This window comes from Hemitrygon akajei, chromosome 3 (assembly GCF_048418815.1).
Source record: "Hemitrygon akajei chromosome 3, sHemAka1.3, whole genome shotgun sequence".
Classification (NCBI taxonomy): Eukaryota; Metazoa; Chordata; class Chondrichthyes; order Myliobatiformes; family Dasyatidae; genus Hemitrygon; species Hemitrygon akajei.
In genome coordinates, this window is record NC_133126.1 from 169304290 (window position 1) to 169320604 (window position 16315).

The window sequence follows — 16315 nt, forward strand, 5'->3', positions numbered from 1 at the left end:
TGTTGCTGGGACTCAAGGGGTTGAGGTATGTAAGACTGAATATGCTGGGAGCAAAGGAGACTGGGGGTGACCTTGTAGAGATTTATAAAATCATGAGGTACATAGGTAAGATGGATGGTGACAGTCTTTTTTTCTCAAGGTAGAACAGTCTAAAACTAGAGGGCATATGCTTAAAGTATGAGGAAAGAAAGATTTAAAGGAGACTTAAAGGTCAAGTTTTACCAGATGGTAGTAGGAATAGAACAAGCTGCTGGAGAAATTGGTAAAAGCAGGAATGATTACAAAATTTAAAAGCTATTTTGGCAGATTCATTGTGAGAAAATGGTTATAGGGATCGAAGTCAAATGAAAATAAATGGAACCAGCTCAGGAAGAAAACTTAGTCAGCACTGAAGAAATTGGTCGCAGGGCTTGTTTTTTATAACTCGATGACAGGAAGAGTTAATGTCATATAGCTTCTCATATTATCCATTCCTTTTCAAACTCGTCAGTGAGGTATGATGGCATTCCACTTTATCCTCATATCATGAGCAAGCAGGGACTAGAATCAAAAATAATGCAGGAAATACTCAACAGATATGGCAGCATTTATGGAGAGAGGATCAAAATTATCATTTTAAGTCCAAGAGTTCTGATTTTAACTGTACGATAAATAACAAGAACCCTACCAAATTCTGTCCTAAGGATTCTCAGTCTGAAAATAGGATTTTAAAATAACAACACAATAATCTGGTGACATTTAAAAATTGGAATTGTAAGTGGAGAAATTAAAACATAAATTGAACATATTTGTATTATTCAAAGCAAGGTAAATTGGTTTAAGGAGACACGTTTATTTTTGTCAGAGGAAAATGTACAGGATCTTTGTTAACAGAATAGTTGTTAAAATGTCAACAACCACAGAATATTTCTTCTTTTGGCCTCATTTCTGCAGAGATACAATTGATGTGATTGCATTTAATGCCCTTTGAATTGAATTTACCTATGCCATTTGGCATGAGTGATGAAGATCGCTGTTCATGATGCTGACACTCTCGTCGCTGCCTTTGCTCCTTTGCAATTTCAGCCACTCGTTGTGGAACGTCAGGAAATTCATCTGTCGGCTGCACAGCAAGACAAGATTTGCCATTTTAGACTAAAATATAATCTAACACAACAGTAATAGACCTTGTCCCAAAATACTGTTAAAAAACACCAACAAATAGGACAATATTTCAAAAAAAATTGTTAGGATATGCCCATTAAGTATCAAATGAAATTAATCATATATTCGATAGGAATATTCTAAGGATTTCCCAACTGGATGGTATTTGTTAGTTTATCGTTCAGGGAAAGAATTGCAATTGTAAAACTAGATTCAAATATATTGTTCTATTAATAATTGGAAAAATGCATTAGTAATTCAGTGGGGAGTGAGGGACAAAATATTTTAAAAATACTACAAGGGTAATAATCTTGATAACAGAAAAGGATAATTGGTAACAGATCTGAGCATACAGGAGTTCCAAAGTCAATGTTGCTCACTGAACCATGAGAGGAATCCAATTAAAAAAGTAATTTTCCTAGAGCAGCAAGTGTAAAGAGATATTTTGATTGGGAGCAATGAAAGGACAAAGAACGTTATTTTTATTACTGTCATTGGAAAGATTTAAAATATGAATGCAATTTTTAGCTAATAACAATGAATATTTAAAGAAAGCTCCAAAGCATTGGCAATATGTGATCCAAGTATTATTTTGTAAAGGCATAGTGTTACGTACCTCATTCCCTGACCATCTTTTATCTCCACTGTCAACACTGTTAAAGCCTGAGTCCAGTGCTCCATATGGTCGACCTGTGAAATACTCTTCCTGACTGTAAAAAGAATAGACTAATCATCAGAGGAAGAGCTAAAAAATGACTGGGAAAAGTACCTAAAATACCTGTAATCAATCATGTTTTTCATCACTAATACTGGTGATCAGGTTCTATAACTACTTGATTTGCACGTGTTCAAAAACAAGCACTGCATTCTTGGTAACCATGTTATTTCTGGAGCTCAAAGTCAAGTTTTGTCAGCAGGGTGGTATCCAATGATAATAGACAATAGACAGTAGGTGCAGGAGTAGGCCATTCGGCCCTTCTAGCCAGCACCGCCATTCACTGTGATCATGGCTGATCATACACAATCAGTACCCCGTTCCTGCCCTTGACCCCGCTATCTATAAGAGCTCTATCTCTCTCTTGAATGCATCCAGAGACTTGGCCTCCACTGCCTTCTGGGGCAGAGCATTCCACATATCCACCACTCTCTGGGTGAAAAAGTTTTTCCGCATCTCTGTTCTAAATGGCCTACCCCTTATTCTTAAACTGTGGCCTCTAGTTCTGGACTCACCCATCAGAGGGAACATGCTTCCTGCCTCCAGCGTGTCCAATCCCTTAATAATCTTAATTATTTACAAGCTTAATTATACTGGACATGTAATAGCTCAAGCTAACTACAAAGGCATCATACTCAGTCAATGAACTGTAACAAAAGACTCAGTGAAGAAAGATTATGTTCAGGTAATACTGTGTTCGATACACACAGGATAATATCTTCTTCACAGGCAAAGCTACATGCCAATCGAGTGATTGATTTAATAATTCCATTCTCTTAATGTATAGGCTTCACTTGATTCCCTATCTATGACTCCAACCTTTACTTCCAGAGCATTCTGATGAGGCTCAATGGAGATCTCAAGAAGCATATCTCACCTTTCACTGAGGCAATTCACAGCTAAATTATAGCTTTTTGTTCAAATAGCTTCACTATTCCTAGCTCCTAATTTTGTGTGAACCTTGTTTTCAATTTTAACAAAAACTCAATAATGTAAAACATTATAACACAATTTTTCTTGAAATAGATGCTCTAAAGGTTAGGCTTTCTAAATGCAGTTTAAGCTTAACTGCTCAAGCAAATCTAGCAGAAGTGGCTGAACTCCAGTTGCGAAGCATTCCTGATTTTGCCTTCCTTTGAAATAAATATTTTTAAAAATCTGACAAGTTCTGGCAAGGCTCCTTCTAGACTTTGTCTGCTGTGATCCACCCAGGCAAGTTTATCAGAGAAACAATATTAAAAAACTGTCATACAAATTTGCAGAACACCGAGTTTCATATAGAAAAAGGACTATTAAAGCACAACTCCAAGTTCAGTACTTAACAGCTTACTTGTTCACTCATTTTAGGAAAAAAACAAGTTTCAAACAGTCAACAAACAGGATGACATATTCATTTATTCAAATAGTTGATTATGCCAAAGATTTCCAAATGTTACCAATGACAACTCTGACCAATAGTTTAGTGCCAGAAATAAATTACCAGGCATATGAATACTATTCACTTCAGAATCTTTGAAACAGTTTATTAAAGTAACTAGTCAAAATCTACTCCTATTATTACTATTTTAATGATCAACTCATCATCTTTGAGTTTTCAATTTTCAAGCAGGACGTGCTTGAGAACTGCAGTTACAATAACACTGAAATCAGTCTGCCTGGCTCCTATTTAATTAATGCTCTAATGAGAATTCATATCAAGGAAAAGGAATGAGATGTGGCAGATAGGCAGAGAACAGCAGATGTCAGATAACAGTTCAGCTGACTTTAACTTAACACAGACAAATTATGTACTGCTACTAAGTGCTTACTTGGTCAGAGACATTCTCTATTCCCATTGGTTGCTACAATTTTCTATTAAATAAAACCTTCCATTTGTTGATTGCAATGATGGTATTTTACAGATAAATTTAATGACTGACTGAGTTAGCATGTGACTTTTTTGCTGCTGTTCCCTTCCAACACCCACAAGAATGCATAAAACTCTCATCTAAACTGTGCATTATCCTATGGCGTTCATTAAGGCACACATCATATGCAAACACACACTATTTTCAAAAAACTATTCATCAAAGTGATCAGATTTCTTTTTTTCATTTGGGCATCATAACTGGAAAGATCAGCATGTAATGCCCAACCCTAATTACCTTCAGGGTGGTGATGGTGAGCTGTTCACAAGCTACTTCACATAATTTTGTTGGATAGGTTGGGGAATTCCAGACTTAGACACAGTAAGAACCATGGTGAAAAAAACATGGTGCAAGATTTGCAGGAAAACCTGATTCTGTTGCCCTTGACTGCAGAAATCAGTGATGCTGGAGTAAGCTTAATGAAATTTGATGATATGCCTTCTGCAGTTCATTTGTATTGGAGGGAGTGCATACTTATAAGAGTGGATTGGGTACATTCAAGTGAACAAACTTATATCTTGTATGCTATCAACTTCTTGAAGTCGTTGGAGCTGCATTCATTCAGGCCTGTGGAGAGTAGCTCAGTACACTCCTGATTTGTGCCTTGTAGATGGTGAAATGGTTTTTGACATCAAAAATTCTCTTGCAGTAGGATACCCAGATTATAACCAGCTTTTTATTTATTATTATTTAGAGATACAGCAAAGTAACAGGCCCTTCCAGCTCAATGAGCCTGCGCCACCCAATTAGATCCATGTGACCAATTAACGTACTGATCTTTGGAACATGGGACGAAACTGGAGCACCTGGAGGAAACCCACATCATCATAGGAGACGTACAAACTCCTTACAGACAGCAGCAGGAACTGAACGCAGGTCACTGGTGCTTTCATACTGTTATGCTAAATGCTACTATACTGTGCCATCCCCACAGTATTTATGAGGTAGGTGCAGTTAAGATTCTAATCAATTCCAACTTTCTAGTATGTTGAGAATAGGGAAATCAGCAGTATTGTCAAGATTAGGTGATTAGACCCTTTCTTGTTAGAGAAGTGTCAATGTAGGTATGTCCTCTTTACATAGGTATGTTGAAACAAGTACAGCATATTCCTAGTCACAGAGTTGTACAGGACAGAAGCAGATCTCTCAGTCCAACGTCCATGCCAACTAAGTTGTCTGCCTTTGTTAGTTCCATTTGCCTCCATTTGGCCCATACCCTTAAAAGCTTTTCTTATCCATATATTGTATCTGTTCGAATGTCCTTTCAATCTGAAATACGGTTATTAAAGAAATCTAAATATATTTTACACATTATAATTGTACCCACCTCTACAATTTCCTCTGGTATTTTGTTCCATATACCCAGCACCCTCTGTGTGGAAAAAGTTGCTCCTCATCTCTCCTTTAATTCTATCCCTTTATACCTTAAACCTACAGCCTTGAGGTTTAGACTCCCTTACCTTGGGACAAAGAATGTGACCAAAACATCTGAGCAACAACTATTAGCAAAATAGTACGAGTCCAATGGGGCATCCAGAAATTAGTTGTTATGTATGATTCATCAGCATTGGAGCTGTCCTGGCATATCAATATTCTCTCCCAAGGATATACTTGCTACAGAACAATTGCAGCAAAGTTCACTAGACTGTTCCAGGGATGCAGGTGTGCTACACGAGGAATGATTGTGTAGACATTCACGAGAGCTTTCAAAACCTACAAAATCTAGTGGGGCTCAACAGACTGAATGCAGCACATCAGATCAAGATGAGCAACAAGAATTTCAGAACAAAAGGTCAGTTAAGATAGAGATGAGGAAAAATTCCTTCACAGAGACTAACGATTCTTTGGAGTTCTGTACCTTGGAGTACTATGGATACAATGGTGCTAGAAAGTCTGTGAACTGGTTAGAATTTTTTCTATTTCTGCATAATTATGACCTAAAACATGATCAGATCTTCACACAAGTCCTAAAACTAGATAAAGAAAACCCAATTAAATAAAAAACACAAGAAACATTACATTTGCTCATTTATTTGTTGAGAAAAATGATCCAATATTACATGGAGAAAGTATGCGACCTTTTTTTTCAGTAACTGGTGTGACCCCCTTGCACAGCAACAACTTCAACCAAACATTTCCGTTAACCATTGATCCGTTCTGCACATCAGCTTAGAGGAATTTAACACCATTTCTCCTTACAAAACTGCTTCATCTCTGGGATGTTGGTGTGCTTCCTTGCATGAACAGCTTGCTTCAAGTCCTTCTACAATATTTCTATAGGATTAAGGTCAAGACTTTGACTTGGCCATTCCAAAACATGAAATTTCTTCTGCTTTAACTATTCTTTGGTAGACCAACTTGAGCGTTTAGGGTCGTTGTCTTGATGCATGACCCATTTTCTCTTCAGTTCACAGAAGACACACTAACATTTTCCTGTAGAATTTGCTGGTACAATTCAGAATTCATAGTTCCATCAATGATGGCAAGCTGCTCTGCTCCCATGGCATCAAAGCAGGCCCAAACCATGACACTGCCACCACGTTTCACAGGTGGGATGAGGTTCTTATGCTGGAATGAAATATTTGCGTTTCACCAACATGACACTTCTCATTTAAGCCAAAAATTTCTATTTTGAACTCATCCTTCCACAGAACATACTTCCAATAGTTTTCTGGCTTATCCATGTGGTTTTTAGGAAACTTTAGATGGGCAGCAATGTTCTTTTTGGAGAGTAGTGGCTTTCTCCTTGGATTTCTGCCATGTACACCATTGTTGTTCAGTGTTTGCCTGGTGGTAGATTCATGAACACTGACATTAGCCAATGCAAAAAAGGACTGTAGCTCCTCAGATGTTACCCTGGCATCTTTGTGACCTCCTGCAATATTACATGCTTTGCTCTTGGAGTGATTTTTGTTGGTTAACCATTCCAGGGTACAGTAACATTGGTGTTGAATTTTCTCCATTTGTACACCATCTGCTTGACTGTGGATTGTTGGAGCCCAAACTCTTTAGAAATGGTCTTGTATCATTTTCCAGCCGGGTGAGCATCATCAACTTACTTTCTGAGAAATCTCCTTTGATCGAGGCATGGTACACTTCCAAAAACCTGTGTGGTGAAGATCACACTTTGATAGTGAAGTCCCAGGTTCTATTCTTTAAATAGAGCAGGGCCATCCACACACACACACACCTGATTGTCATCCCATTGACTGAAACACCTGACTCTAATTTCCCCTTTAAATGAACTGATAATCCTAGAGGTTCACATTCTTTTTGTAACAAATACATGTAATGTTGGATCATTTTTCTCAATAAATAAATGAACAAGTATAATGTTTTTGTGTTCTTTACTTAATTGGGCTCTCTTTATTTAGTTTTAGAACTTGTGTGAAGATCTGATCATATTTTAGGTCATACTTATGCAGAAATAGAGAAAATTCTAAAGGGTTCACAAACTTTCTAGCACCACTGTACATAGTTATTAAACATATTCAAAATGATATATTGTTAAGACTTTGGATATTCAGAAAATCAAAGGTTCAAGAAAATGGTATTAAGATAGAAGATCTGCCATGATCTTGATAAGTGGTCAAATAGCCTATTTCTGCTACTTATGCCCTTATACAGAGAAAAATCAAATGTAACTGTAAAATAGTTTTCATATTCTGTGGTCAAGTTCAGTGGCTATAAAATTATAGCTCATAGTCCATTTAATTGCACACTCCATAAAAGCAACACAATTGTCATTTTAAATCAGCTTTCCTTTTGAGATAACTTCTAAATATTCAATTTTTTTTCCACATCAAATACACTTCTTGTTAACTGACCCCACTGGAAATTTAAATATTCATTTTTTAATCAATAAAAGTGTTTCAAAATAATGCCACAAAGCTTTAAACTGAAGATCCCAGATTAATGCTAAAACTAAACTACAGTATTAAAAAATTAGTGAATTACAAAGAACAAATTCTTGATGTGTTGAAACTGTTAAATACCTTAAATAATACATTTTAGATTCTTGGTGAAATTTTCAAGATTGAATCAGCAAAGCTGGATATGTACATTAAATTGATTGCAGTTTTTAACCACCTTAACCTTTGGCACTGTCCTCTATAATCATCACCCAACTTCTTTCCAGTTTGGAAATAGTAAATGTGAAATATCCAAACTGATAGACAGCCCAGCCTTGGAAACGTTTCTTTACTTACCACGTTGGTAAGAACCCAGTTGGTCTTGTTCTGTCATATTCTGGTAGTTCTGGAACATTCTTACATGCTTCAATATTAAGGTATTTGAATATGTGGATTTTCCCCTTTATACAAATCTAGAAGAAAAGCATACATGTTCCAATCAGTATCTAATACTATGATGAAAATGAAACATGATAACAATGTTATGTTCTGAATTAAGACAAGACCGTAAGATATAGGAGCAGAATTAGGACATTTGACCCATCAAAGCTGCTCCAATATGTCATCATGGCTACCGTAGATTCCGGACTACAGAGCGCACCTGATTAAAAGCCGCTGGCTCTAATTTTAGAAATAAAATCAATTTTTTAATTGTAAAGGCCGCACCGGATTTTAGGCTGCACCGCTACTTTTAAATATACATACGTATCGGTAACACAAATTACGTTGCATATACTTTTTTACTGAACAGCACGAACAACATTCCAATATCTCCTAGCGACTGGTAAAAATATATATACTGCAGCCTACCAGGAAAAGTTATTGATCGCCTTTAACTTAAAAGCAGCGTTTTCGCTCGGGTCTGACGCGCTCGGGTCTGATGAGCTCGCGTAACGCGATCGGGTCTAATTGGGTCTGATGCGCTCGGGTCTGATGCGCTCGCGTAACGCGATCGGGTCTAATCGGGTCTGATGCGCTCGGGTCTGACGCGCTCGGGTCTGATGCGCTCGCGTAACGCGATCGGGTCTAATCGGGTCTGATGCGCTCGGGTCTGATGCGCTCGCGTAATGCCCCCACCTTCCCGTATATATCCCACAAGACGCGGCGAAACCGGGTGTGACGTCATAGCATCCCGGGATGTAGTACAGAAAACAAATATAGTTAAAACACTTCTAACTTTAACTAACAAATGAATTACTAAGCGAAAATATTATAAACTAAGTAACTGCCATAAAGGCAGCACAATGCTTTTCTTCGAGTGTTTTCCATGTTGATGAGGGTGAGTACAAATGACTGATTTACAATAATTTAATTGTGAAAGTGCGCTTGATTTATCGTACAATTTCATTGGACCTCTGTGAACTACTCATCAATTTTATTGGTCTACTGTTACGAGGCAAAATGTTTACGAGGCGGCATGAAAAAAAACCATGTATTAGCCGCTCTGGATTAAAGGCCGCAGAGTTCAAAGCTGTTCAAAATGTGGGGAAAAAGTAGCGGCTTATAATCCGGAATCTACGGTGTTATGATACCAGCCCCCTCCTTTGTGAGAATTGCAAGAGCCCTAGAAAAGGGGGGGTCAATGACCCAAAAGAGAGAGAGAGAGACAGGCTGAATGGACACAGGAAATGGAAAGACATTCCACTGGGACAAAAGCTGGTGACTGTGGCATTGTTCTCAGGAGACACCTGGGAACTGCAGACGTGCCAACTCGCAGGGACATTGTAAAGCCCTCGGGCAAAGTGGGCTGGTTGAGAGAGAGAGGTTGCATCACCTGCAACCTGATTGACACCTGAGATCCCGTGAGGCAGTATAAAGAAGGGTCTGAAAGAGGACGACCCTCAGACGCACCAAGGAGACACCAAGAAGCACGATAACGCTTCCCGTGGGAACGGGAAGCCATTTTGAAATAAGCCACGTGCGTTAAATTCCGAATGCGGGGTTTGTGGCTGGAACCAATGGAAGATCGCTTTATTTAACACCAGGGAAGCCAAATCCCCTGAGGCTGAGGATTTGATTCATAAAGACAACGGCAAGTGTTATCTTTTCCTAACAATCTCTCTCTCTCTCCAACACGTGAAACCAAAAAGGGAAAAGCCTGCAGACTTCAGAGTGACTCTTTATATTTCCAATTGGACTCAGTATTATATACCCTAGACAACGAAAGAGCTTATTTCTGATTGATTATGGTTACACCGGTGTTTTAGATTGAGTTTTGACGATTTGAATGTTTTGTATTAACCATACGTTTGTGCCCTTATTGAATAAAACGTTTGAAAATAGTAGCATCCGACTCAGCTGATCCATCTATCTTTGCTGGTAAGTTACCTGGTTACGGGGTTTTCGTAACAAGTGGGGTTCTCGTCTCGGGATTTGACACCAAAAAGGGGGAGGTCAGTCAATCGGGATTGTAAGTCAAAAAAAAAATAATTTGGATCTGGTACGCAGGTAGCCAGACAGAAAAACCAGCAAGGATGGACGTGTGTGAATTTATGGAAAGCGCGACTGTGGCGGCGCTAGAGGTGAGCGCCAAATCAGACTTGTTAAATTTGGCGAAGGGGTTAGAACTGGAAAACGAGCAGGATCACGCTGAGAGGCAAAGACAGCATGAAATTCGGATCAGAGAGTTAGCAGCAGCCGAGAGAGCGGCAGCGGGGAGAGAAAGAGAGAGGGAGGAGCTAAGGAGAGAGCGGTTTAATGTTAGTCGGGAGCTGAGATTAGTACCTCCGTTCGAAGAGGCGGATGTTGATAGTTATTTCTTGCTTTTTGAAAAGGTGGCAGTGAACCAGAAGTGGCCACAAGAGCAGTGGGTCGCGTTGTTACAAAGTGTGTTAGCAGGAGGGAGGATTTGGGCAGCCATGATGCCGACCCGCCGACCGGCGAGTACGGTGGCCCCGCCCCTAGAGACCCAAAGCTATCGCGCATGCGCGGTCACTCGCAGCCTGTCGGAAAAAGCGGCTGAGAAAGAGGACAGTTTAAATGAAGCCAGCGGTGATCTGGCCAAGATGTTTTTACCGACCCTGTACCATGAGGGTTCCGAGGGTGGTAAAACAGAAAGCAGTAAAGTAAAAGGGGGTAAGGGAGAGGAAATAGCCCTGCCCTTAGTGAAGAGAAAGGTCCTAGAGGTAGGAACTAAAGTTGAGAAACGGATAAAGTTGTTAAAATGTCCAGAGTTGGACATGGTTAATCTGTCTGGTTTGGCAGAATTGTTTGAAGAAGTTCAGAGTTCTAAAGGTGTTCTCGATGGTCCCGAGAGTGAAATGAGGGCAGTCTTAGAGAGGAAGGGTATCCTTGCTGTGGAGAAGTCAGCTGAAATGGCCGAGGAGGTTGTTTCAGCTCGCAGGGTTGCGCCTTCCCCAACGGGGGGCTGCCTAGAGAGTAACTGGAAGGATCGGGGGACGTTAGAATTTGAAAAAGGTACGGGTATTGAAAGCCTGGAAGGGGCCAATGTCCCGTTTGAGTGTGTCCAAGATGGGGGCGCACGTGGTGCTGAACCTGGTAACAGAGCTCAGGGGAAGTCTGAGGTGTTTGATTCAGGGGGACGGGGCGGCCGTCCTCGTGAGTCAGATAGACCTGGTTCGGGGAAAAAGGGGTTAACCTTGGGAAGTGTGAGTTCCCAGAGGGTTGTACAGAAGGGGGTCTTCAGAGTTAATGTGGAGTTTACGAATGGGGAGATAACTGTTGTTGTGGAGGGAGACGGGAAATCTGTAATTCCCAAATCAAAGGAAGAAAATTTAAGGTCTGGATTGATGTCAGAAGCAGCAACCAGGCTGCAGAGACAATGGCTTGGTAACACGGTGCCTGCGAATCAATTACAGGTTGATTTGGAATGTAAAGGTGCCCCACACGCTATTGTTATTCAAGAGGGTGCTGTGAAAAGGCAGAATTTGAAATGCTGTCTGAACAAAGCGAGATCGCTTGCGGATCTTAAATTGGAAACTAATAGCATGACGGGTCCTGAAGAGAAAAACGACAAATGGCCTAAAATTAAGGAATTGGGTGGTCTAAGTTTGGAACACGCTGACAAAATAACTCCTATGAAAGGAGCGGGCGAAAGCTTATTTCGCCAGGGTGCCCAAGATCGCCACGAGGGAATTAACCGGAAAAAAGGCGAGGGTTAATGGGGGCGCGATTTTTAAAATAGCAGAAGCCGGTTTTAAGGGATTTTGACAAAGTATGTGAATAATAAAGACAACACCCATGGAAGCTTGACTGTTAAGTTTGAAAGTAGCATAAAAATTTGTCTTTTGCATGAACCTTTGTAGATGTATGTAAGCTAAGATCACACCTCCTTAGTTATGTTGCCGAAGAAAGCAAATAAATAAGGTGGTTATTGAGCTGAAGTTTGATGCTACCAGGCGTTAGTAGGGCACACGAGGTTAAGGTATTAAAGGAAAGGGGCACTGTACTTGTTAACTGTTTAGATGCTGACTTGAATGTATAACTGTATTACTCTGTATTAGATTCAAAATTTCTGTAAGACTGTACCACTCTGGGTTTTAACCGCTGGTAAAAACCTTTTTAAGAGGGGAGGTGTTATGATACCAGCCCCCTCCTTTGTGAGAATTGCAAGAGCCCTAGAAAAGGGGGGGTCAATGACCCAAAAGAGAGAGAGAGAGACAGGCTGAATGGACACAGGAAATGGAAAGACATTCCACTGGGACAAAAGCTGGTGACTGTGGCATTGTTCTCAGGAGACACCTGGGAACTGCAGACGTGCCAACTCGCAGGGACATTGTAAAGCCCTCGGGCAAAGTGGGCTGGTTGAGAGAGAGAGGTTGCATCACCTGCAACCTGATTGACACCTGAGATCCCGTGAGGCAGTATAAAGAAGGGTCTGAAAGAGGACGACCCTCAGACGCACCAAGGAGACACCAAGAAGCACGATAACGCTTCCCGTGGGAACGGGAAGCCATTTTGAAATAAGCCACGTGCGTTAAATTCCGAATGCGGGGTTTGTGGCTGGAACCAACGGAAGATCGCTTTATTTAACACCAGGGAAGCCAAATCCCCTGAGGCTGAGGATTTGATTCATAAAGACAACGGCAAGTGTTATCTTTTCCTAACAATCTCTCTCTCTCTCCAACACGTGAAACCAAAAAGGGAAAAGCCTGCAGACTTCAGAGTGACTCTTTATATTTCCAATTGGACTCAGTATTATATACCCTAGACAACGAAAGAGCTTATTTCTGATTGATTATGGTTACACCGGTGTTTTAGATTGAGTTTTGACGATTTGAATGTTTTGTATTAACCATACGTTTGTGCCCTTATTGAATAAAACGTTTGAAAATAGTAGCATCCGACTCAGCTGATCCATCTATCTTTGCTGGTAAGTTACCTGGTTACGGGGTTTTCGTAACAACGGTAATTCATTTTCTCACAGAGCTCCAATCTCATGTGATCACCCCGTATCCCTTCATGCCCTGACTAACCAAGAATCTATCAACCTCTGCCTTAAATATACTTGAAGACTTGCCCTCCACAACTGTCTGTGGCAAAGAAATCCAGCTTCACCACTCTCTGGCTAAAAGAATTTCTCCACATCTTTGTTCTAAAAGGACACCCTTCTATTCAGAGGCTTTGCCCTCTGGTCCAAGACTCTCCCACCATAGGAAACATTCTCTCCACATCCACTCTATCGAGGCCTTTCGAAGTTCGACGGGTTTCAATTAGGTCACCCCTCATTCTTCTGAATTCTAGTGAATACAGGCCTAAAGCCATCAAAAGCTCTTCATATGACAAGCCATTCAACTGTGGAATCATTTCTGTGAACCTCCTTTGAACAGTCCAGGCTACATAACCACTAACAGATCACAAAGCTGTGAAGAAAAGCACCAAGAAAAAGAAATTAAAAATACATTTAAAATACATAACATTTGCAAAGATTTCTCTAATTTCTACACAGGATTTTCTTTTTGCAGAGGGTGTTGAATTTTATGCCTTGGCAGGTGTCAGAAGCCAAAACAATAGATGTATTTATGTGGGGCAGATAATAGATGTGGAGGCAGATAACTATATGACAGATTGGGGAATGGATGGGTGTGGAAAAATGGCATAGGAGAGAAATTAAGGCTTGCATAAATCAGCATGATTATATTAAGTAGTGGGGCAGGCTTAAACAGCCTGATAGCTTATACCTGCTCCAATTTCTTGTGTCCTTGTGTGAAAAGGAAAGAATTCCAAAACTGTTGAAACTCTAACAAGAACAGAAATCATTGAAAGCATAGACGAAGTTGGATGAATCAACTTCCTTCATAACACCGATTATTAAAGATTAACATATCATTTAATAACTCAATAGAAAGAGACAAAGGGTGGGGTTAAATAAGAAAAGAGAGAAGTGAATCTTGCCTTGGGCAGTTCCTCAGGATGACTTGCTTTTACTCCTGTTTCATGTGTTTGAGGTGGCTAATGAAATCAATTGGGCAGTGGGTGGGTGATCACAAAATTTTACACAGATAGAGCCAGGGAGCAGGGGGGTAATTATTGATAGTTAAGGCGAGCAAGTGTTTTGTATTATGTGGACCAAGAAGAGCAAAAATATCTATTTTTATAGACTATCTTTCACACTCTCACAATGTTTCAAAGGAAATTACAGCCAATTAAGGTCACAGAACAGTTCATCATAGAACAAGGCCTTTGACCCACAATGCCATACCAAACCAATTAAACCAATAACTCTTAATTGGTTGATAACCTCTTCCCCATACATTGATCAGATTCTTTTCTTCTTAGCATATTCATGAAGCTATCTAAGAGACTCTTAAATGGTCCTCTGCTATCTTTTCTGCCAGAAACGTTTTCAACCTCTCACTGCTACGGGCAGAAGTTCCCACTTGCTTTAAAAAAGCAACAATTATACCACTGCCAAAGAACAACGTGGGCTACTTTAACGACTATCACCCAGTAGCACTCATATCTATTAGTGAAACATGGTTGCAGGAAGGGTGTGATTGGCAACTAAATATTCCTGGATTTAGTTGCTTCAGGTGTGATAGAGTAGGAGGGGCCAGAGGAGGAGGTGTTGCATTGCTTGTCGGAGAAAATCTTATGGCGGTAATTTGGAAGGGTAGATTAGAGAGTTCCTCTAGGGAGGCTATTTGGGTGGAATTGAGGAATGGGAAAGGTGTAGTAACACTGATCGGAGTGTATTATAGGCCACCTAATGGGGAGCGTGAGTTGGAAGAGCAAATGTGTAAGGAGATAGCAGATATTTGTAGTAAACACAAGGTGGTGATTGTGGGAGATTTTAATTTTCCATACATAGATTGGGAAGCTCATTCTGTAAAAGGGCTGGATGGTTTAGAGTTTGTGAAATGTGTACAGGGTAGTTTTTTGCAACAATACATAGAAGTACCGACTAGAGATGGGGCAGTGTTGGATCTCCTGTTAGGGAATGCGATGGGTCAGCTGACATGTATGTGTTGGGGAGCACTTCGGGTCCAATAACATTAGCTTCAATATAATTATGGAGAAGGACAGGACTGGACCTAGAGTTGAGATTTTTGATTGGAGAAAGGCTAACTTTGAGGAGATGTGAAGGGATTTAGAGAGAGTAGATTGGGTCAAGTTGTTTTATGGGAAGGATGTAATAGAGAAATGGAGGTCATTTAAGGGTGAAATTATGAGGGTACAGAATCTTTATGTTCCTGTTAGGTTGAAAGGAAAGGTTAAAAGTTTGAAAGCGCCATGGTTTTCAAGGGATATTAGAAACTTGGTTCGGAAAAAGAGGGATGTCTACAATAGATATAGGCAGCATGGAGTAAAGGAATTGCTCGAGGAATATAAAGAATGTAAAAGGAATCTTAAGAAAGAGATTAGAAAAGCTAAAAGATACGAGTTTGGTTCGGCAAATAAGGTGGAAGTAAATCCCAAAGATTTCTACAGTTATATTAAAAGCAAGAGGATAGTGAGGGATAAAATTGGTCCCTTAGAGAATCAGGGTGGTCAGCTATGTCTGGAGCCGAGGAAGATGGGAGAGATTTTGAACGATTTCTTCTCTTCGGTATTCACTAAGGAGAAGGATATTGAATTGTGTAAGGTGTGGGAAACAAGTAAGGAAGTTATGGAACCTATGACAATTAAAGAGGTGGAAGTACTGGCACTTTTAAGAAATTTAAAAGTGGATAAATCTCCGGGTCCTGACAAGATATTCCCCAGGACCTTGAGGGAAGTTTGTGTAGAGATAGCAGGAGCTCTGACGGAGATCTTTCAGATGTCATTAGAAACGGGGATTGTGCCGGAGGATTGGCGTATTGCTCATGTGGTTCCATTGTTTAAAAAGGGTTCTAGAAGTAAGCCTAGCAATTATAGACCTGTCAGTTTGACATCAGTGGTGGGTAAATTAATGGAAAGTATTCTTAGAGATAGTATTTATAATTATCTGGATAGACAGGATCTTGATTAGGAGTAGCCAGCATGGATTTGTGCGTGGAAGGTCATGTTTGACAAACCTTATTGAATTTTTTGAAGAAGTTACGAGGAATGTTGACGAGGGTAAGGCAGTGGATGTAGTCTATATTTACTTCAGCAAGGCCTTTGACAAAGTTCCACATGGAAGGTTAGTTAAGAAGGTTCAGTCGTTAGGTATTAATGCTGGAGTAATAAAATGGATTCAACAGTGGCTAGATGGGAGA

General features: G+C 40.1%; 1 protein-coding gene across 10 annotated transcripts in view; it reads right to left on the reverse strand.

Annotated features, from left to right (window-relative positions):
- LOC140725615 (DISP complex protein LRCH3-like) overlaps nucleotides 1-16315 on the reverse strand; it is a 144655-nt gene that overhangs the window by 70714 nt on the left and 57626 nt on the right. For all 10 annotated transcript variants that reach the window (XM_073041290.1, XM_073041288.1, XM_073041289.1 and 7 more), the window contains exons 6-8: nucleotides 7974-8089; nucleotides 1760-1853; nucleotides 982-1102 (exon numbers count right to left, since the gene is read on the reverse strand). In XM_073041290.1, the coding sequence (XP_072897391.1) occupies nucleotides 982-1102; nucleotides 1760-1853; nucleotides 7974-8089 (331 nt within the window). The remainder of the gene's footprint in view (nucleotides 1-981; nucleotides 1103-1759; nucleotides 1854-7973; nucleotides 8090-16315) is intronic.